This window comes from Somniosus microcephalus, chromosome 5 (assembly GCF_052327205.1).
Source record: "Somniosus microcephalus isolate GS21.2 chromosome 5, FLI_Smic_1.0, whole genome shotgun sequence".
In the NCBI taxonomy this organism is placed as follows: domain Eukaryota; kingdom Metazoa; phylum Chordata; class Chondrichthyes; order Squaliformes; family Somniosidae; genus Somniosus; species Somniosus microcephalus.
The window spans coordinates 71513193-71536278 of NC_140991.1; the positions used below are offsets into that span (position 1 = coordinate 71513193).

The 23086-nt window shown below is 45.8% G+C and overlaps 1 protein-coding gene across 4 annotated transcripts in view; it reads right to left on the reverse strand.

The window, feature by feature from the left end:
* The window catches only part of armc3 (armadillo repeat containing 3), a 303201-nt gene that overhangs the window by 151615 nt on the left and 128500 nt on the right, over window positions 1–23086 (reverse strand). For all 4 annotated transcript variants that reach the window (XM_085987770.1, XM_085987769.1, XM_085987767.1 and 1 more), the window contains exons 7-8: window positions 7569–7763; window positions 4457–4640 (exon numbers count right to left, since the gene is read on the reverse strand). In XM_085987770.1, the coding sequence (XP_085843896.1) occupies window positions 4457–4640; window positions 7569–7763 (379 nt within the window). The remainder of the gene's footprint in view (window positions 1–4456; window positions 4641–7568; window positions 7764–23086) is intronic.

A 23086-nucleotide genomic window follows, 5' to 3' on the forward strand; every position in this document is an offset into this window, starting at 1 on the left:
AGAGAAAAAGAAGGGAGACAGAAGTAGTAGGTTTATAGACATTTGAATGGTCGCAGAGGGAATTCAGGTTACATTGGCATGGCAAAGATTAGGAGCATGTGTCCTGGTTGTAAACTGGAGATATGGAGGAGTCAATATGAGAAAGTCAAAGTTAAAGTCTGCGATCCTGTGGTGGAATGAAGTTGACGTAGACTGGGTGGAGTCAGCGTGGAAGATCGACGAACCAGTGACCAGGTTCGGACACAATTGTAGATTACTTTTTAAAACTGTTTATGTACTATTTTAAGTTAATAGGAGTAATTACTTTGCTTTGAAAATGCTTTCTACTGCAGTACAATTTTCCTTTAATTGTGCGGATGCCAGCAACAGGAGATTATTATTAGTTCCCTGTTAACTGTAACATAGGATTTCTATATAACTTTACTACAGAGGAAGAGGCAGGTAATTCATAATCATAGCAGGGCTTAGAGGGTAAAATTATGAAGACAAGTTGCATAAACTTGGCTTGCATTCCCTTGAGTATAGAAGATTGAGGGGTGATCTGATTGAGGTTTTTAAATGTTAAAAGGATTTGATAGGGTAGATACGGAGAAACTATTTCCTCTGGTGGAGGAATCAAGAATAAGGGGACGTAAACTTAAAATTAGAGTTAGGCCATTCAGAAGCGCAACGAGGAAACAATTTTTCATACAAAAGGTTTTGAAATCTGGAAATCTCTCCCCCAAAAGGCTGGGAGCTTTCAAGACTGAGATAGATAGATAGATTTTTGTGTATCAAGGGATATGGAGCTGAGGTTGATAAATGGAGGTGCAGATCATCCATGATCAAATTGAATGATCGAGGGGCTCAAAAGCCTACTCTTGTTCCTAATGTTCCTATGTCCCTTAATGTGGCACTGCACAGGCAGTTCTGCAGTTAGTAGTTGTTATTTTCTCTGAAAGCAATTGTACCTAGAGGAACAGTTACTTTGTGGACTGGCACCACGGGTGGCTCTTCTTCCTCAGTGGTATAGTTTAAAAATGGCAGCAGGATGCAAATATGACAGTACTTAAAGTAAGATTTGAATTCTGATTCTTTAACATCTCATTTGACACTATGCTGCAGAAAAAATATGCTTTAGCACTGTGATAACATGAACAAATTCTTAGCAAGAAATGTTACAGCAACAGAAATAGAAAGGAAAAAAGGACATAAGAGCTGCTGCTGGTATTCACAAAATGGGTAACCACAACCAGGGCCACAGGTACCTTCTTGCAACTTGTACCAGTTTCTGGACTGTTTCTTTCTTTGTATGAAAGGGAAGCATTGTCTTCGCATCATACTTAGTGAACAGTGCACACTCTGATTTCTCGTGGTACATGTCCAGTTACAATCCCCGTGTGTTGGGGGAAGGAATTCCATTGAATTGTATTAAAATTTTCAACCATATACAGTTCCACCCAGACTGACAGTGCCCACTGGTTATCCCTTCAAAGGTGCTTGCAAATTTTTAGTTTAATGCAAGTTATTGGCCCGTAATTTCCAATAGGAGGCTTCCTGCGTGCGGTGCCTCCTATCGGGAAAAAATCTACGCCCTTACCTGAGGGCTCCCAAGGTCCGTCCATTTCTGATCCTGGGCCACTCCACGACGAAATGTGCAGGGCCCTCGTATCCCAGGGGTGCATGCGGTTCGCAAGCGTCCCTGGGATCACGTGGGCCAAGCGGGCCAATGGGAGAAAAGAATCCCCCTGTCAAAAGTATGAATGGGGATTACTGAAAAAAGACATCAAAACATTAAATACTTTTTTTTTAAATCATGTTTTTAAAATTAGTTAAAATTACATAATATTAAATATTTTAAACAAAAATGTAATTTTTTGAAAAAGAAATTCAAGTTTTTTACAGGCCTAAAAATAAACTTACCTTTGTTAAAAGTATTTTAAAATTATAAATGAGTGAAATTTTTTTTTAAACTTTTTAAAACTCTTATGCTGGTAAAAGCAGGCCTTATACCTGCTTTTACCAGGCGTAAGGTTTTTAAGTGATTTCAGCGGGTGGAGGTTCTGCAGAAAGTGGAACTCTCCACCCGCAGAGGCTCTTCTCCAGGGCAGGCGTGCGATCTTGACAGATCGGAAATGCTGGTTTTCAGCGCATGCGCTTCGCATGCCTGAAACCGGCATTTCCGATGTCCCTACGAGTGTGTACACACCTCGTACACACCCATAGGCATCGGAAAATAAGGGCCATTGATTTATTACATATTTGTCTAACTTTTCATTAAAATTGTCTGGGCTAAAAATTGAGTAGCGCCCCTACTTTTAGCGCCCCGGAAAAAGTAGCGCCCCCGCACCGGCACTTGAATGGTTGCGCCCCAAGAGGGAAGCGGGGCACTACTGGAAGCATCCCCCATCCCTCTTGGGGCGCTGCAAATCAATATCGCGGCGCTACGTGCCGTGGTATTGCAGGCCTTCCTCCCCTTCTTAAAGGGGAGGGGCCTTGCGCAGCGCGACCCAGGGCCCAGCTGGGCCCACGGGGGCTAGCTGGGCCCCTGGGGATCGGGAGTGCTGGCAAAAGAGCCCGGCACTCAAGAGAAGTGCCGGGTTCTTGGAGTGCAGCCGGCACACCGCGGGGGGTGGGGGCTGCGGTTCAGGAGGCCGGGACGGGAGCGTAGGCAGGTGCCGGCAGGCGGCCAGCAACAAAAATGGCCACCCCGCACTTCTCCTTTAAATTGCACCTGCCTGGCCGCAAGTAGGCCCCCGACCCCGTCAGACATAGTGTCCGGCGGTAAGTCAGGGGGCGCTCCTGAAGATCGTGGCTGGGGCGTGAGCAGGGCGCTGCGCACGGCAATGACGTCATCGCCGGCAGCGCAGCGCCGTGGGGCACTACCGGTTAGCGCCACCGCTAACCTCCCGCTGAATTTCACGGGAGGCATGGGCGCTGCCACGCCCGGGTGCTAGTTGCTTTGCACCCCGTTAGCGCCCTCTTAGGGCGCTAACGGGAGGCGCAAAGCAACCCAATTTTTTCCCCTCTATGTTTAAGCCATTTGTTGTAAAGTGGTCTTTTCAAGTACATCGTTAAATATCTGTGAAATAGACCAAATCATCAATGACTTTGGTAAAATAGGTTTTTAATATACTGACAAAAGAAAGTGACAAATTTCAAGAATAAAGTAAAGGCTTGATTCTATTTCTCTCGTTGCACTTAGAATGTTTTTCGGTCATGTTTTGTGGTGTGACTACAAACTGTGCAGTGTACAAATGTTAAATCATGTTCTGCCCTGAAACATACATTAGCAGCAGCACACAACTAAGTAGAAGGGAGGAGGCCGCAGAGTGTGGTAAGTGAGGCATTGCCGTTGTCATTTTATTTTAAGTTAGGGAGTGCAGCAGCCTAAGCACATGATGCACATAAGGCCAAACTTGCAAATTATTTCAAGTGGACAGTTAGCATTAAACTACCAAAAAGTTTAAAAAGTGAACATACAAGAGATTTCTCATCCAGGGGGCAGCACTTTCTAAAAATTTCTGCATAAATTTATGTCTTTGATATTTCCTATTAGTAATTATTTACTTTTCATACAAAAATCTACTATACTATATTACACATATCAGTGAAGGCAGACAAAAAATAAACAATGGCCCAGAAATTCGTGTCGGGGGCTTCCCGCGGGTGCAAGCCCCCGACCTACACTTACCTAGCGCGCCGACAGTTGAAGCCTGGGCCTGCGTGGATTTCCTGTCTATGGCCCGGTTCAGCTCCCGGCGCGCTGTGCTTGTGTGTCCCAGCGGCGTACTTAGTGCGATGCGTCGGCTGGGATCACGTGAGCACTGGGCAACCAATCGGAGGATGCAAAAGTTCATTCATGAGTTTGACAGTAAGAACTATTTAAATGAACTATAAATAACTTTAAATAACTGTTTTAAACAATAAATTAAATTTTTGAAAAAAATAATTTAATAAAAAATCGGGGCTAAAAATACACTTACCTTACTGTAAAGTCTTTAAAAATAATAAACCTGTGGGAAAAAAATTCTAATTCTAATTATTAGACCACTTACCTTTTAAAATTAAGTCCTTACGTCTGCTTTTTTCAAGTGTAAAAAGTGGAGGCCTTCACGCACGGGCAAACCTGGAAAAAAAAAGGAAGTTCAACGCGCACGCGCAGACTCCTGCGCGCATGCGTTCGACCTCTGAACCCCTTGGTTCAGAGGATCGGAAATGCCGGTTTCCCGCGCATGCGTAGTGCATGCAAGATTCCGGCACTTCCATCAGGTCCACGCGTGAGTACTCCGTCCGTACTCACGCGTTGGGACCCGAATTTCTGGGCCATTATCTACTGTATCAACCTAGAGTTCTAAGAAACATTTTTGATCTTTAAGTTTTAACACTAAATAATAACCTATAGAAACTTTCAATTGCTTCAATTTAGGTAATAATGCATCGTAAATGTATTTTGCAAAATTAAGTTCTGACATACTGTTGCGAGCTGATCTTGTTATTGCTTTAGTTGCGTGCTTCTGTGCCTCTGGAAAAGTGGCTGTAGTTACAAATAACAAAAACTTTTCCAGGGCTCCTGATTCACGGATAAGCATCACATTGTCTTCCTCTTCCAGACAGTTTGCCAGTACAAGCAATGCATCTGCATGAAGATCACTAAATTCCTGGGGAGAGAAAAAAATTAAACGCAATCACATACAATTAAAATATTGTACTAAGGATATTAGCAGTGTTGTGCAAAAATGGTTAAATATTCTTGATATTAGCGCAAAATTGGGAAACATAAATTACAAATAATGTCTGTCTTTTTTACTCTGTAAAACATTTTTTGGAGTTTGTATAACAGAAACATTAAATTCCACTGAATCAGGCAAAGTAAACTCTAGCAGAAACAAAGATCACCTGTAATTGGAAGTGAATTGTAATTCTATGACATAATTCCACATGTGCCCACTGGTCACGCAAAGCGGCCAGTGAGCTGGTTTTCACCAAAGCAAATTTCATAAGAATCCTATCTTAAATAGACCAGTGGACTATAATCATATGCCTCACCTGATTTGTACACCCAACCATGTGATGAAAAGATCATAGTTTAGATAGACCGGTTTAATTACAGAGCCAAGTATACCCAGTCCAAAGCGTCCAAAATCAAGTGCCACTCTTAAAAGGGCAACACCACTAAAATTTCAGTGAGCTTTTATTGGGTTGGCCCACCCTAACTGATTTTCCACAAAAATGTAACAAAATTAAAGCAAAATGGTAAAACCCCAAGGAAATCAAAACAAAAATGTTATATTTTGCCCACCAGTCACAGAAGGTGTTCAGAGAGCCAGTTGATACCACAGTAGAGTATATAAGGATCCTAGTTTGTGATAGGTTAGTTTAAAGGAATGGCCAGGCAAGTACAGCTCCACATGAACACATTAATTCCTATTAAGAAGGCAATACCAGTACAATTTCCAGAAAGGGGATAGCCCTCCCAAACTGATTTTTAAAGCAAACTCTAACTAAAATAACAGAATTAAATCAAAACAATAACATCAAGGGAAATAAATACAAAACTTTCACATGATAATTACTGGTTATGAAATGGATTTACTGAAATACAGGGCCAGGCAAGCCTATCCTAACAGGCATATAATCAAGTGCTTCCCCTTACAGAGGTAACATTACTAAAATTTCAAGGGAGGGATTAAGAACATAAGAAATAGGAGCAGGAGTAGGCCATTCGATCCTTCGAGCCTTCTCCGCCATTCAATAAGATCATGGCTAATCTTCTACCTCAACTCCACCATCTCGCACTACCCCCATATCACTTGATTCCCTTAGTATACAAAAATCTATTGCTCTCTGTCTTGAATATACTCAACGATTGAGCCTCACTGCCCTCTGGGGTCAAGAATTCCAAAGATTCACCACCCTCTGAGTGAAGAAATTTCTCCTCATCTCAGTCCTAAATGGCAGACCCCTTATTCTGAAACTGTGACCCCTGGTTCTAGACTCCCCAGCCCGGGGAAACATCCTCCCTGCATCTGCCTGGTCAAGCCCTGTAAGAATTTTGTACCTTTCAATGAGTTCACCTCTCATTCTTCTAAACTCTAGAGAATATAGGCCTAGTCTACCCAGCTCTCCTCATAGGACAATCCCCCCCATCCCAGGAACCAGTTTGGTGAACCTTTGTTGCACTCCCTCTATGGCAAGTACATTCTTCCTTAAGTAAGGAGGCCAAAACTGTACATAATACTCCAGATGTGGTCTCACCAGGGCCCTATATAATTGCAGTAAAACGTCTTTACTCTTATACTCAATTCCTCTTGTAATAAAGGCCAACATACCATTTGCTTTCCTAATTGCTTGCTGTACCTGCATGTTAACTTTCAGTGATTCGTGTACAAGGACACCCAGGTCCCTCTGAACACCAACATTTCGCAATCTCTCACCATTTAAAAAATACTCTGCTTTTCTATTTTTCCTACCAAAGTGGATAACTCCACATTTCTCCACATTATATTCCATTTGCCATGATCTTGCCCACTCACTTAGCCTGTCTATATCCCCTTGAAGCCTCCTTGCATCCTCCTCACAACTTACATTCCCATCCAGCTTTGTATCATCAGCAAACTTGGATATATTACATTTGGTCCCCTCATCCAAATCATTGATGTAGATAGTGAATAGATGAGGCCCAAGCACTGATCATTGCGGTACCCCGCTGTTTACAGCCTGCCAACCCAAAAATTATCCGTTTATTCCTAATTTCTGTTTTCTGTCCGTTAACCAATCCTCAATCCATGCTAGTATATTACCCCCAATCCCATGAGCCCTAATTTTGTTTAGTAACCTCTTGTGTGGCACCTTGTCGAATGCCTTCTGAAAATCCAAATACACCACATCCACTGGTTCCCCCTTATCTATTCTGCTAGTTACAACCTCAAAAAACTCCAACAGATTTGTCAAACACGATTTCCCTTTCATAAATCCGTGTTAACTCTGCCCAATCCTGTTACGATTTTCTAAGTGCCCTGTTACCACGTCCTTAATAATAAATTCTAGCATTTTCCCTACTACTGATGTCAGGCTAACTGGTCTCTCCTTCCTTCCTTCCTTTTATAGACATATACAATGAAGCTTCAAGATTTGTTCACATTCTATTCAGAAAAGGGGAAGTTAAGCTAATGCGCCATCTCACTTCAAGTGAATGAATGAATTCCTAATGTGGTGTCTCACTGCACTACTATTTTCCACAATGGCAAGTGGCTCAAACTTATCATACGTTTTGTCTGAGTGGGGGCAGGAGAACATAAAACACTTTGGAAAAGAATTTTGAGCCAACAGTAGCTGTTTATATAGGACATATGGAATCAATAATTAATTTTATGATGTTGCCACATGACAAAGGGTACTGATTTTCATTTATATTTAGTATTGCATGTTGGTCATTATGGTAATGCCTACCATATGATATCGCAGTTGCTCAAGAAAGAACTGAGACTACTTTCACAACTGCATCACATTGTTAACAGTTGGATCAAACACTGAGCACATTTATCCAATACAAAATTTACAATAATTTACTGCACAGATTTTATTACCGGCGTCGCAAGAAGCTGCAGAAGGCTTTCATGGGCTTCATGCTGACACAGTGCCATTCTGCTCTCTGCATCACTGGAGATGGTTATTAGAGTTTGCAGTGCCAAGTGCTGGATGACAGGGTATTCAGAGTTCAGTAAGTCCAGCAGAGAAAAAATTCCATTAATTTCATTAAATGAAGTACGACTCACAAAGTCCTAGGAAAAAGTCGTCAAGAATAAAATAATCTCCATGATTTTAATTCGTTGATGAACATAAGTTTAAAAGCTACAAATTTAATTTTATCGATGTGAAACCTATTTACACCTATACTTTGTAACTGTATTTACTGTGTTTGAATTTAAAGCTGCACACTGTATCTCTCAATTATTAAAAGTCATACATTATTGTTATTTTTAGTTCAATTTCATGGTCATCGATAACAGTAAGATATATGCAGGTTAAATTGGCTAACCCCTGAAAAATGACGTGGGGATCACGGTACCCGATTAACCCATCAGCATGTTAAATTCGTGCTGTCTGCTGTTTTATAGGATTGCTGCATGCAGCCAGCGCTACCTGTGCTGTTCATTGGCTGCACGCATTAGCAGGGAGCCCGATAACGTGAGTGGCTGGTACTACTTAAAGGCGGCCTGCACCTCTTAAAGGTGAGGTGCATTGTGGTTGCAAGGAGTGGTGGGAGAGCGAGCTCCAAGGTTATCGGACAATGCATTGAAGGTCTTAGAGCAAAGTGTGAAGAGAAGGAGAGACATCCTTTATCCGCAGGAAGACATATGCTCAGGAGACAGTGGGAAGAAGTAGCGGCTGAGGTCAATGCCAGTAGTGTTGCTCCAAGAACATGCATGTTGTCAAGGTAAGTGAGTTCATCTTCAAATGGCATATCCTACCAACTGCACAACTAGCCTTATCCACTGCTCCGTTCACTGCACCCCCATCACCCACCTAGCAACAATCTCTGTCAATCAGTACTCAACCCTTCAATTCATATTCTTTACCTCACCCTCACACACATAGCACTGTTGCAAGCCTTGCACCCACAACTCACATCTCACAAACACAGGAAGCTATTCAACCATGACAGACACATCACCCAAACATATTGCAGGACACTCAGTGACATACTTCCCTTTTTTTTGCAGGAGAAGGTGGCGCATAACAGGAAGCAGCGGGAAAGAACTGGAGGAGGACAAGCACGCCTGCATGTTTTAACCACCATGGAGCAGAAAGTGTTGGCCATCATGGGAAGGGCATCGTATCTGCATACCTAATCCAACTTCACTCATCCCACTCCTCCCTCATCCCACAATCTCTTCTGACTCACAAGCTTCAGTATGCACTTCTTTCTTTCTCCACTCCCCTGACCACAAACCAACCATTGTCCCTTTTCCATTTCAAATACCCAAGAATTGGAATCTTCTCAGTCAGAGGAGGAAGATGAGGAAACACTGTTACTCGATTGTACACTCGCAGCCACCAGCTCAGAGATTGACGGTGCAAAAATTTTAGCGGCTAGGATAGAGGATAGAGGAGGGATCTGCATGTGGTGAGACACTGTGCCCAGGAGCCAGGGCAGGGGGGAAAGGATAGCGCAGGTGCCAGCATGCCAGACGGTGAGGTCGCACATTAGGCGGGGGGCAGGCACGACTGCAGATCCTGACCCAGCTGGAGGAGACAGTGCTAGAAATCATTGGAGGGGCCATCACTGAGGCTGTGGCGATCGGCGAGGCTAAAAGCATTGATGATGATGGTATGCTCATACCTAATCCTCTTTCTCACATCTCACTTACCCGTCATCCCAGAATCCCTTCTCACTTACAAGCTGCTGATGGTGTAAGCATGCACATCTTTCTTTCCCCCCTCCCCTCACCACAACCCTACCCTTGTGCCTTTCTCCTTTCAGATATCCAAGAACTCCAACCAGCCCAGCAAATGCAGGAAGAACAAGCGGAGGAGAGTGATGGAGAAGAAGACACACCGTCACTCGATTGTACACTCGCAGCCACCAGCTCAGAAAATGGCACTGCGCATATTTTAGAGGGTAGTATAAAAGCGGGATCTACATGTGGTGAGTCACCAGGCACAAGTGGCCTGCAGCCAGGTCAGGGGGAAAGGATAACGCAGACGCCAGCTCCAGAGGACTCAGATGAGGACTTCGATGGGGCGGCCTTCAGAAGGAAGGTGATGGGCATGCACCTAGAAATGCTTGGTGCACTGGCAGGCCAGCCAGAGAGCCTATTGTCACTGTCAAGGAGCATGGAGGAGTCCGGCTCCAATCTTGCACAGGGCTTTGCGCAGAGCTTGGGACCCATGATTTCCAGATGGAAGTGATGGGAAACTCCATTAGAACACTTGTGGACCCAACCATGATGCAGGGTCTGATAGGCAATATCTCAGCTTCCATTGCAGCACAAGCGGAAGTGATGCAACGTCTGAGTGCTGCAGTGGAAGCTTAGACTGCTGCCATCGTGGTTGCGTTTACCAGTGTGGAAAGGGGCTTGCAGGGTTTCACAGCAGTCCAGCAATCTGTCGTCCAACAGATTACTAGGATTGCTGAGGCGCCACCCTGGGGGTTGTGCCAGTGGCTCCGCGGAGCAGGAACCTGCTGTCCTCTCTCAGAATGTCAGCATTCGTACTTCCACCGCTGCCACTCCGCCAGTGCCCTTGCTGTTGCCCGTCAGTCAGCCAGCCCAGACTGCTGCGACCCATCCCGAGGTGATGCAGTCTACAGCCGGGCCTTCTAGGCCCAGAGCTGCTCAAGGTCATCCTGCAAGGCCAACTGCAGTCTCACCCACTGAAAGTCAGCAGCCTTCCACCAGCCATTCAATGAGATCATGGCTGATCTTCTGCCTCAACTCCATTCACCGGCCCTATCACCATATCCCTTGATGCCTTTACTAGTCAGAAATTAATCAACTTCTGTTTTGAATATACCCAATGACTGCGCCTCCACAGCCCTCTGGGGTAGAGAATTCCAAAGATTCACCACCCTCTGTGTGAAGAAATTTCTTCTCAACTCAGTCCTGAATGGCCTTCCCTTTATCCTGAGGCTGTGGCCCCTGGTTCTAGACTCCCCAGACAAGGGAAACATTCTCCCAGCATCCATCCTATCAAGCCCTGTAATAATTTTGTATGCTTCAATGAGATCCCCTCTCATTCTTCTGAATTCAAGAGAATACATGCCTAGTTTACTCAATCTCTTCTCATACGACAGTCCCGCCATCACAGGAATCAATCTCGTGAACCTTTGTTGCACTCCCTCTATGGCAAGTATATCCTTCCTTAGGTAAGGAGACCACAATTGTACACAATACTCCAGGTGTGGCCTCACCAAGGCCCTATATAATTAGAGTAAGATTTCTTTACTGCTGTACTCAAATCCTCTTGTAATGAAGGCCAGCATGCCATTTGTCTTCCTAATGGCTTGCTGCACCTGCACATTCACTCTCAGTGACTCATGTACAAGGACACCCAGGTCCCTTTGAGCATCTGCATTCCCCAATCTTTCACCATTTGCTTTGTATCATCAGCAAATTTGGAAATGTTACATTTAGTCCCCTCATTCAAATCATTGATATAGGTTGTGAATAGCTGGGGCCCAAGCACCAATCCTTGCGGTACCCCACTAGTCACAGCCTGCAACCATCCTGAAAAAGACCCGTTTATCCCTACTCTTTGTTTTCTGTCTGTTAACCAATTCTCAATCCATGCTAGTATATTACCCCCAATTCCATGTGCCCTAATTTTGTTCACCAACCTCTTGTGTGGGACCTTATCAAAGGCCTTCTGAAAATCCAGATACCACATCTACCGGTTCCCCTTTGTCTACTCCACTAGTTACATCCTCAAAGAACTCCAATAGGTTTGTCAAACAGGATTTCCCTTTCATAAATCCATGTTGACTCTGCCCAATCTTACTATTAGTTGCTAAGTGCCCAGTTATTGCACCCTTTATAATAGATTCCAGCATTTTCCCAACTATTGATGTGAGGCTAACAGGTCTGTAGTTCCCCGTTTTCTCTCTCCCTCCTTTCTTAAATAGCGGGGTTACATTTGCTATCCTCCAATGTGCAGGAACTGTTCCAGAATCTATAGAATTTTGGAAGATGACAACCAATGCGTCCACTATCCCAATGGCCACCTCTTTCAAAACCCTAGGATGTCGGTCATCCGGTCCTTGGGGTTTATCCACTTTTAGTCCCTTTAATTTTGCTAGTACTGTTTTTTTACTAATAATAATTTCTTTAAGTTCCTCATTCTCGCCACACCCTTGGCTTTCTCGTATTTCTGGGAGGTTCTTTGTGTCTTTCTCCGTGAAGACAGAAACAAAGTATTTATTTAATTTCTCTGCCAGTTCCTCATTCCCCATTATAAATTCTCCCATCTCTGACTGTAAAGGACCTACATTTACCTTCGCCAGTCTTTTCCTTTTCACATACCTATAGAAGCTTTTACAATCCATTTTAATATTTTTCGCTAGTTTGTGCTCATATTCCATTTTCCCTTTATCAATTTCTTGGTCCCCCTTTGCTGATTTCTAAAAAGATCCCAATCCTCAGGCTGACCACTTTTTCTGGCAACTTTATAAGCTTCCTCCTTTGACTTAATACTTGCTTTAGTTTTTTTTTTAGCCATGGTTGGCTCACTTTTCCTTTTGGGTTTTTATGCCCTAGAAGAATATATGTTTGTTGCAAATTATGCATTATTTCCTTGAATGTTAGCCATTGTATGTCCACCTTCATACCTTTTAGTGTTGTCTCCCAATCTACCATGGCCAACTTGTCCCTCATACCCTTGTAGTTTCCTCTGTTTAGATTGAAGACCTTAGTTTCAGATTGGACTACATCACTCTCAAACTTAATGTAAAATTCAATCATATTATGGTCACTTGTCCCTACAGGCCCCTTTACCACAAGATTATTGATTAGCCCTTTCTCATTACTCCAGGTGCGGTCTCATCAGCGCCCTGTAAAGTTGCATCAAAACTTGCCTACTTTTATACTCCATACCCCTTGCAATAAAGGCCAACATTCCATTAGCCTTCCTAATTACTTGCTGTACCTGCATGCTAAGTTTGTTTCATGTACTAGGAACCCCCAGATCCCTCTGTACCGCAGCATTTTGTAGTCTCACTCCATTTAAATAATCATTTGCTTTTTCATTCTTCCTTCCAAAGTGGATAACCTTACATTTTCCCACATTGTACTCCATCTGCCAAATTTTTGCCCACTCACTTATCCTATCTATATCCCTTTGCAGACTCTTTGAGTCCTCCTCACAACTTGCTAACCCACCTATCTTTGTATGATCAGCAAATTTGGCTACAGTACACTCGGTCCCTTCATCCAAGTCATTAATATAGATTGTAGATAGTTGAGGCCCCAGCACCGATCCCTGTGGCACCCTACTAGTTACTGGTTGCCAACCTGAAAATGACCCATTTATCCCAACTCTCTGTTTTCTGTTAGTTAGCCAATCCCCTATCCATGCCAAAATATTACCTCCAACCCCGTGCGCTCTTATCTTGTGCAGTAACCTTTTATGTGGCACCTTATCGAATGCCTTCTGGAAATCCAAGTACACCACATCCACTGGTTCCCCTTTATCCACCCTTTTTGTTACATTCTCAAAGAACTCTAGCAAATTTGTCAAACACGTTTTCCCTTTCATAAAACCATGTTGACTCTGCTTGATTGTCTTATGATTTTCTAAATGTCCTGCTATTACCTCCTTAATAATGGATTCCAGCATTTTCCCAATGACAGATGTTAGGCTAACTGGCCTATAGTTTCCTGCTTTCTGTCTCCTTCTTTTCTTGAATAGTGGCGTTACATTTACGGTTTTCCAATCCACTGGGACCTTTCCAGAATCCAGGGAATTTTGGTAGATTACAACCAACGCATCCACTATCATTGTAGCCACTTCTTTTAAGAACCTAGGATGCAGGCCATCAGGTCCAGGGGACTTGTCGTCCTTTAGCCCCATTAGTTTGCCTAGTACTTTTTCTCTAGTGATAGAGATTGTTTTAAGTTCCTCCCTCCCTATAGCCCCTTGATTATCTATTATTATTGGGATGTTTTTAGTGTCTTCTACCGTGAAGACCAATCCAAAATAATTGTTGAGTCTCTGCCATTTCTCTATTTCCCATTAATTCCCCAGTCTCATCCTCTAAGGGACCAACGTTTACTTTAGCTACTCTCTTCCTTTTTATATACCTGTAGAAGCTCTTACTGTCTGTTTTTATATTATTTGCTAGTTTACTCTCATACTCTATCTTCTCCCTCTTTATAATTTTTTTAGTTATCCTTTGCTGGTTTCTAGAAATTTCCCAATCCTCTGGCCTACTACTAATCTTCGCAACATTGTGTGCCTTTTCTTTCAAATTGATACCATCCTTAACTTCCTTAGTTAGCCATGGATGGCGCATCCTTCTCGTAGAGTCTTTCTTTCTCACTGGAATACACCTTTGCTGAGATTTATGAAATATCTCCTTAAATGTCTGCCATTGCTGATCTACCATCTTACCCTTTAATCTATTTTCCCAGTCCACTTTAGCCAACTCTGTCCTCATACCCTTGTAATTGCCTTTATTTAAGTTTAGGACACTAGTTTCAGACCCAAGTTCCTCACCCTCAAATATGAAATTCTACCATGCTATGATCACTCTTTCCTAGGGGATCCTTTACTATGAGATCATTAATTAATCCTGTCTCATTACACATTACCAGATCTAAAATAGCTTGGTCCCTGGTTGGTTCCTCAACGTATTTCTAAGAAACCATCCCGAATAAACTCTATGACCTCGTCCTCAAGGCTACCCTTGCCAATTTGATTTGTCCAATCTATATGATGATTAAAATCGCCCATGATTATTGCAGTACCTTTCTTACAAGCCCCCATTATTTCTTGATTTATACTCTGTCCTACAGTATAGCTACTGTTTGGGGGCCTATATACTACTCCCACCAGTGACTTCTTACCCTTACTATTTCTTATCTCCACCCAAACTGATTCTACATCTTGAGCTTCTGAGCCAATATCATTCCTCACCACTGCAGTGATCTCATCCTTTATTAACAGAGCTACCCCACCTCCTTTTCCTTTCTGCCTATCCTTCCGAAATGTCAAATATCCCTGAATATTCAGTTCCCAGCCTTGGTCACCTTGCAACCATGTCTCTGTAATTTCTATTTGTGCCATCAACTCCTCTATCTTGTTACGAATGCTGCGTGCATTCAGATAAAGAGCCTTTAATTTTACCTTATCATTTTGCCTTACTCTGACTCTATTTTCTAGTGCACTCTTATGCTTGTACGCTCTGCCCCTTCCTGATACATTCTGGTTATCGTTACCCCTGTCGTTGCCCTGCTCTATTGCCTTCTCCTTTCTCTTTGCCTTCCTAAATACCCCTTTATCTGAACCCCTATCATCTATTTCCAACTTAGCTTTTCTCCCTTCTGCTTCTACCCTCAAGTTCCCATCCCCCTGCCAAGCTAGTTTAAACCCTCCCCAACAGCACTAGCAAACCCTCCCACGAGGATATTGGTCCCATTCTCATGGAGGTGCAACCCGTCTGGCTTGTAGAGGTCCCACCTCCCCCAGAAACGGTTCCAATTCCTCAGGAATCTAAAGCCCTCCCTCCTGCACCATCTCTCCAGCCACGCATTCATCTGCTCTATCTTCCTATTTCTGTATTCACTAGCACGTGGCACTGATAGTAATCCGGAGATTACTACCTTTGAGGTCCTGCTTTTTAACCTCTTTCCTAGCTCCCTAAACTCTGCCTGCAGGACCTCATCCCTCTTTCTACCTATGTCGTTGGTACCAATATGGACCACGACCTCTGGCTGTTTACCCTCCCCCCTCAGAACGCCCTGCAGCCATTCAGTGACATCCTTGACCCTGGAACCAGGGAGGCAACATACCATCCTGGAGTCACGTCTGCGGCCGCAGAAACACCTGTCTGCTCCCCAACTATTGAATCCACTATCACTATTGCTCTCCCTCTCCTCTTCCACCCCCGCCACCCACCCCCTCCACCTGTGCAGCTGAGCCTTCCATAGTACTGTGGACTTGGCTCTGGCTCCACTTCCCAGAGGAACCATCGCCCCCACCAGTACTCAGCACCGAATACTGGTTGGTGAGCAAGATGGGCTGGGCGTGGTCGCACACCAACTGCCCATTAAGTGAGTGGTACCCTTTGCAGTTACAGAACATCTCACCATTGATATGCAGCGCCCGCAAAGCCACCTGTGTGCAATCGATGGTGCCCTGCACCATGGGGAAGCCTGATATCCTGGCAAAGCCATGTACGCGCTCCTCCTGCTTCTCTCTGTTTAGAGAGAAGACAATGAAGTCCCTTCTGCTGGAGTACAGAGCCTCTGTGACTTCCTGGATGCAGCGATGGACGTTGAGATGTTTGCTATGTCATCTGTTCCAGCCTGGAAGGATCCGCTGGTGAAAAAATTCAGGGTAACAGTCACCTTGAGGACCACTGGCAGAGGCATCGCTGCTCTCGAGGTTGCAGGTCTGGTTCTAAGGGCGAAAGGGTTTCTGTGATCACCTCCTTGGTGAAGCGGAGCTGTCGAACACCCTGCTCCTGGCTTAGGTGCAGGTAGGAGACGTGCTCCCTGAAGACCCTAGGTGGGTAAAGTCTCCTGCTGAGAGTCCTCCTCCCCCTTCCTCTGCGAGCAGTTTATCTTCTTTGCTGACTCTGCTCCATCTCCCTGACATGCTGCAAAGCGAGGGGGACTGCAAGTAGAGCCCCCATGACTGGGAGCAAGTGGGGTACTCAGAGGCCTTCCAGTAGCAGCCAACGCCTTCCCAACGTTCAGCAGCACTTCCTGCACACTTTAACAACTTTTGAAATGTCTTCCAGCAACTGAGTATTCATACAAACTCTGCAAGAGCCAGTACAAGAGAAATAATCAACTTACTTGTAAGTTGGATATTTCCCTTTAAATAGCGCTGGTGGGGTGTCTCTCGTGCAGCTGAACGCATACTAAGGGGAGGGCGTTGAATGGAGCGGTGATGTCCAAAATGGCAGATCGTGCGTCAAATCAGCATTACACACTGACTGACGTCACGATCTGCCTACTCAGTATGCTGCCGGTGCACACATGTCCCACCCACGCTATCACCCTCACCAAGATGGAGCACAGTGCGGACTGCGCCAGAAGTGGGCGGAAGCGAGGCGGATGCCTTTTTTCTTTCAAAACCGGCCTTAACTACCACCGCTAAGGTGCTGAATTTTGCGGCCTGAAAGTCTCCGTTATAATGACTTAAAGTCAAATTAAATGTGTTTAACCCATTAATTCAGTTCTGAGTGCATACCACAAAACTGCCAATAACTTGTCAGTCTCAGAAAGATGGTTATTGTTGGAAATGGAAATGTCACTGTGATAAATGATTGGAGTAAGACAGTGTAAAAGGATACTGGCCTAGAAATTTGGCCGCATACTGTCCATTTTTCAGGCACTATGGAGCCTACTATGCCCCCCAATATGGCAGGAAGTCAGTGTGAGCACACTTGCGGCCAGAAGCGCACCGCCTGCCATGTTGGTACAGGATGTCACGCTGGCGGCAGGAGCGCATGCTAAGCTCTGCATAAGGTTTGTAACTTAGGGTCTTGCTTCTTGCAGGACCCGATTTCCATTTTTGGTCACCCCAGTGCTTCAGTTGTCACCTGCTGACCTCACACAGCACAACATGGCGCTAACCGGCAGGAAGGCCCTATTTAAAGGCACTTACAGGTGAGTTGCTGGTTTATTATTTCTGGCTACTGCTTGGCTTCTAGGCATTTGCTGCCATGTTCTATCACGTAGTCTGCACAGAGAGAGGTTTTGCTGCTCTTGCACTGTTGTTGCTCTTTGCTTCACAAATAGTCTGGTTGCAGACATAGGTGGTCTCATAGGGCTGCCTTTGGTGCTGGAGGACTAAGGGAAACAGCAAGGAAGACACCACAGAGCAGTAGAAGCTGCTGTAGAAGAGGGAGGAGGAAGGCACGGAATAGGAGGCCATTTCCCCAAAGGGTCTTCAGGGAGCAATTTTCCTACATCAGCTTCACTAAGGTGTCTGTCACCGAGCTATGTTGGCTGCTGCAGCCACAACCAAACTTCAGCCCAGAGCATGGCTAGCACTACCTGTGGCTGTCAAGGTCACTGTGGCCCTCAGCTTTTATGCCACGTACTCCTTTCAAGCTGCATCAGGTCACAGCAACATCTCACCATTCACATGTGTCAGGAGAAACACCTACATCTCCTTCCCTATTGACAGAGCGAAGCCGAACGAGAGAGCATTTGGTTATCCCCTCCAGACACAGTGCATGGCTCCCATCATGAATCCGTGCACAGATGCAGAGCACACTTACAGTGAGACCCATAATGCCACAAGGAACATCATCAAGCAAACAATCGGCATAGTCAGGCAACGCTTCTGCTGCCTGGACAATTCCGGAGGAGCTTTGCAGTACACCCGAGTGGGTATCCAGATTTGACGTCACCTACTACATGCTCCACAGCTTTGCCACCATGAGGAACCAGCCCTTACCACCTGCTGGGCAGCAACAAGTACAGGTGGAGGAGCAGGAGGAAGAAGAAGAGGAGGAGAGGCAGCAACCACCAGAATCCCCATTTATCCAAGCTCAGAGGCAAGATCATCGAAGAGCGCTTCAACTAAATCAACCCTCCCATTTATAGACTGATGAACAAGGTCAGAAAATGCGGAGTCAAGGGACAAGCAGCAGAATGGATAGCTAGCTGGCTTCAAGACAGAAAGCAGAGAGTAGAGGTAAACGGTAGCTATTCACAGTGGCAGAAGGTGGGTAGTGGTGTTCCACAACGATCGATGCTGGGACCACTGTTGTTCACAATTTACATTAACGATTTAGACTTTGGAATCAAAAATACAATTTCTAAATGTGCGGATGACACCAAATTGGGGGGATAGTCAATACTGAGGTGGACTGCAACAAATTACAGGAGGACATTAATAAACTTGCAGAATGTGCATATAATTGGCAAATGAAGTTCAACACAGATAAATATGAGGTATTATATTTTGATAGGAAGAATAGGGATGTCACTTATTACTTGGAGGGTGTAAGTCTAGGTAGGGTAGAGGAACAAAGGGATCTCGGAGTACAAATACACAAATCACTAAAAGTTGCGAAACAGGTTAGCAAGGCCATAAAAAATGCAAACCAAGCACGAGGATTTATTTCTAGAGGTATACAATTGAAGTCTCATGGCTTCAGGTCAAGCATGGGCCAGGAAACCTCCTGCTGATTACCACCTACCGCCCTCCCTCAGCTGATGAATCAGTACTCCTCCATGTTGAACACCACTTGGAAGAAGCACAGAGTAGCAAGGGCACAGAATGTACTCTGGGTGGGGGACTTCAATGTCCATCACCAAGAGTGGCTCGGTAGCACCTCTACTGACCGAGCTGACTGAATCCTGAAGGACATAACTGCCAGTCTGGGCCTGTGACAGGTGGTCAGTGAACCAACAAGAGGGAAAAACCTACTTGACCTCGTCCTCCCCAAGCTACCTGTCGCAGATGCATCTGTCCATGACAACATTGGCAGCAGTGACCACCGCACAGTCATTGTGGAGACGAAGTCCCATCTTCACACTGAGAACACCCTCCATCGTGTTGTGTGGTACTACCACCGTGCTAAATGGGATAGATTCAGAACAGATCTAGCAGCTCAAAACTGGGCATGCATGAGGCGCTGTGGGCCATCAGCAGCAGCAGAATTGTATTCCACCACAATCTGTAACCTCATGGCCCGGCATATCCCTCACTCTACCATTACCACCAAGCCAGGGGACCAACCCTGGTTCAACGACGAGTGTAGAAGAGCATGCCAGGAGCAGCACCAGGCATACCTAAAAATAAGGTGCCAACCTGGGGAAGCTGCAACACAGTGCATGCTAAAAAGTAGAAGCAGCATGCTATAGACAGAGCTAAATGGTCCCACAATCAACGAATCAGATCAAAGCTCTGCAGTCCTGCCACATCCAGTCGTGAATGGTGGTGGACCATTGAACAACTAATGGGAGGAGGAGGCTCCAAGAATATCCCCATCGTCAATGATGGTGGTGAGTGCAAAAGACTAGGGCCTAGAAATTGGGTTGAGGCGCCAAACTGGCGCCAAGTTCGCCTGGGCGCTGATTTTTGCACTGCATTGGGAGTAATACCGATCGCCAGAAATTCAGTTTCAGAAACCCTCGAGGGACACGGGGCGCGGCTCGAGGCGCTCCGCATCCCTCTTAGGGCGCAGAAACTGAATATCGCAGCGCAACGTGCCGCAGCGCCACACGCTGCGGCACGGCACGCTGCGGTACTGCAGGTCTTCCTCCCATTGTTAAGGGGGAGGGGCCTGCAACAGCGCGATCCCCGATCGCGAGTGCCGGCAAAAGAGCCCGGCACCGAGGAGAAGTGCCGGACTCTCGGGAAACAGCCGGCAATGCCGCGGGGGGGTTGGGGGGGGGGGGGTCAGGAGGCCGGGGACGGAGGTGCTGGCAGGCGGCCGCCTTTTTTGGCGGCTGCCCCGCACCTCCACCTTAACTTGCGCCGCTGCCGGCACAGCAAGGCCCCGTGAACCGGGCGCGGGTAGCAAACGGCGCTACAGCGGCGTTCGCTACCAAATATCGCGAACGGGGCGCTAATGGGGCGCTGCGCACACCGATGACGTCATCGGTGGCGGCGCAGCGCAACAGGCTAACGCCACCATTAGCACCCCTGCTGAATATCGCAGGAGGCACAGCCAGTGGCGCTACAGCCACTGACTGCCTCTTTAGGCGCTAACAGGTGGCGCTACTCACCCAATTTCTCCCCCTAGGTTTGCAAACAACTTCAGCCAGAAGTGCCGAGTGGAAGATCCATATCGGCCTACTCCCGAAGTCCCCACCATCACAGAAACCATTCTTCAGCCATTTTGATTCACTCCACGTGATATCAAAAAACGGCTGACCGCACTGGATACAGCAAAGGCTATGGACCCCGACAACATCCCGACTATCGTGCTGAAGACTTGTGCTCCAGAACTAGCTGTGCCTCTAGCCAAGCTGTTCCAGTACAGCTACAACACTGGCATCTATTCGACAATGTGGAAAACTGCCCAGGTATTTCCTGTCCACAAAAAGCAGGACAAATCCAACCCAGACAATTACCGCCCCATCAGTCTACTTTCAATCATCAGCAAAGTGATAGAAGGTGTCATCGACAGTGCTATCAAGCGGCACTTATTCACCAATAACCTGCTCACTGATGCCCAGTTTGGGTTCCGCCAAGACCACTCGGCTCCCGACCTCATTACAGCCTTGGTCCAAACATGAACAAAGGAGCTGAATTCCAGATGTGAGGTGAGAGTGACTGCCCTTGACATCAAGGCAGCATTTGACCAAGTCTGGCATCAAGGAGCCCTAGTAAAACTGAAGTCAATGGGAATCAGGGGGAAAATGCTCCACTGGCTGGAGTCATACCTAGCACAAAGGAAGATGGTTGTGGTGGTTGAAGGTCAATCATCACAGCCCCAGGACTTCGCTGCAGGAGTTCCTCAGGGCAGTGTCCTAGGCCCAACCATCTTCAGCTGCTTCATCAATGACCTTCCCTCCAACATAAGGTCAGAAATGGGGATGTTCATTGATGACTGCACAGTGTTCAGCGCCATTCGTAACTCCACAGATAATGAAGCAGTCCATGCCCGCATGCAACAAGACCTGGACAACGTTCAGGCTTGGGTTGATAAGTGGCAAGTAACATTCGCGCCACAGAAGTGCCAGGCAATTACTATCTCCAACAAGCGAGAGTCTAACCACCTCCCCTTGACATTCAATGGCATTACCATCGCCGAATCCCCCACTATCAACATCTTGGGGGTCACCATTAACCAGAAACTTAACTGGACCAGCCACAAAAATACTGTGGCAACAAGAGCAGGTCAGAGGCTAGATATTTTGCGGCAAGTGTCTCACCTCCTGACTCCCCAAAGCCTTTCTACCATCTACAAGGCACAAATAAGGAGTGTGATGGAATACTCTCCACTTGCCTGGATGAGTGCAGCTCCAACAACACTCAAGAAGCTCGACACCATCCAGGACAAAGCAGCCTGTTTGATTGGCACCCCATCCACCACCTTAAACATTCACTCCCTCTACCACCGGCGTACCGTGGCTGCAGTGTGTACCATCTACAAGATGCACTGCAGCAACTCGCCAAGGCTTCTTCGGCAGCACCTCCCAAACCTGCGACCTCTTCCACCTAGAAGGACAAGGGCAGCAGGCGCATGGAACACCATCACCTCCAAGTTCCCCTCCAAGTCACACACCATCCTGAATTAGAAGTATATCGCCGATCCTTCATCGTCGCTGGGTCAAAATCCTGGAACTCCCTACTTAACAGCACTGTGGGAGTACCATCACCACACGGACTGCAGCGGTTCAAGAAGGCGGCTCACCACCACCTTCTCAAGGGCAACTAGGGATGGGCAATAAATGCTTGCATTGCCAGCAACGCCCTGATCCCATAAATGAATTTTTTTTTAAATTTAGGGAAGTTCTGCTAAACCTGTATCGAACCTTGGTGAGACCACACTTAACAGTACTGCGTACAGTTCTGGTCGCCATATTATAAAAAGGATATGGAGGCACTGGAGAGGATGCAGAGAAGATTTACAAGGATGATACCAGAAATGCGAGGGTATACATATCAGGAAAGGATGAACAGGCTGGGTCTCTTTTCTCTTGAAAAAAGGCTGAGGGGTGACCTAATAGAGGTCTTTAAAATTATGAAATGTTTTGATAGAGTGGATACAGAGAGAATGTTTCCACTTGTGGGGAAGAGCATAACTAGAGGTCATCAATATAAAATAGTCACCAAGAAATCCAATAGGGAATTCAGAAGAAAGTTCTTTACCCAAAGAGTGGTGAGAATGTGGAACTCTCTACCATAGGGAGTGGTTGAAGCGAAAAGTATAGATGCATTTAAAGGGAGGCTAGACAAGCATATGAGGGAGAAGGGAATACAGTGTTATGCTGATAGATTTAAATGAGGAAAGACGGGAGGAGGCTCGCGTGGAGCATAAACGCCAGCATGGACTGGTTGCGCTGAATGGCCGGTTTCTGTGCCGTATATCCTATGTAATCACACGTAATTTACCATTCACCAACAGTCCTTACCACCATCCGATTGCCTTCCTTCACTGCAAACGTATGGGGCTTGACCTCACTTCACTACAAAGACAAATACCAACACCAAATCCAGATCAAAAAACAAATTTATCAAACAAGTCCTTTCAGCATTGACAAAAAAGTGACTGATCACCCTTTAGTGCCTGTTTTGTGTGCTTGTTTTCCTATCCAGGTACTCCTATGAGGTGCATCCCCAGTGGCTACAACTTGGGAGATTTATGGCTGCTGAGCTTCCATTGAGGACACTTCAAATGGCCTTGGAGGACAACCTCGAGCAACTCTGGGCCTAGGCGTGGGCTGCAGCAGTCTGGGCTGGCTAGCTGAAA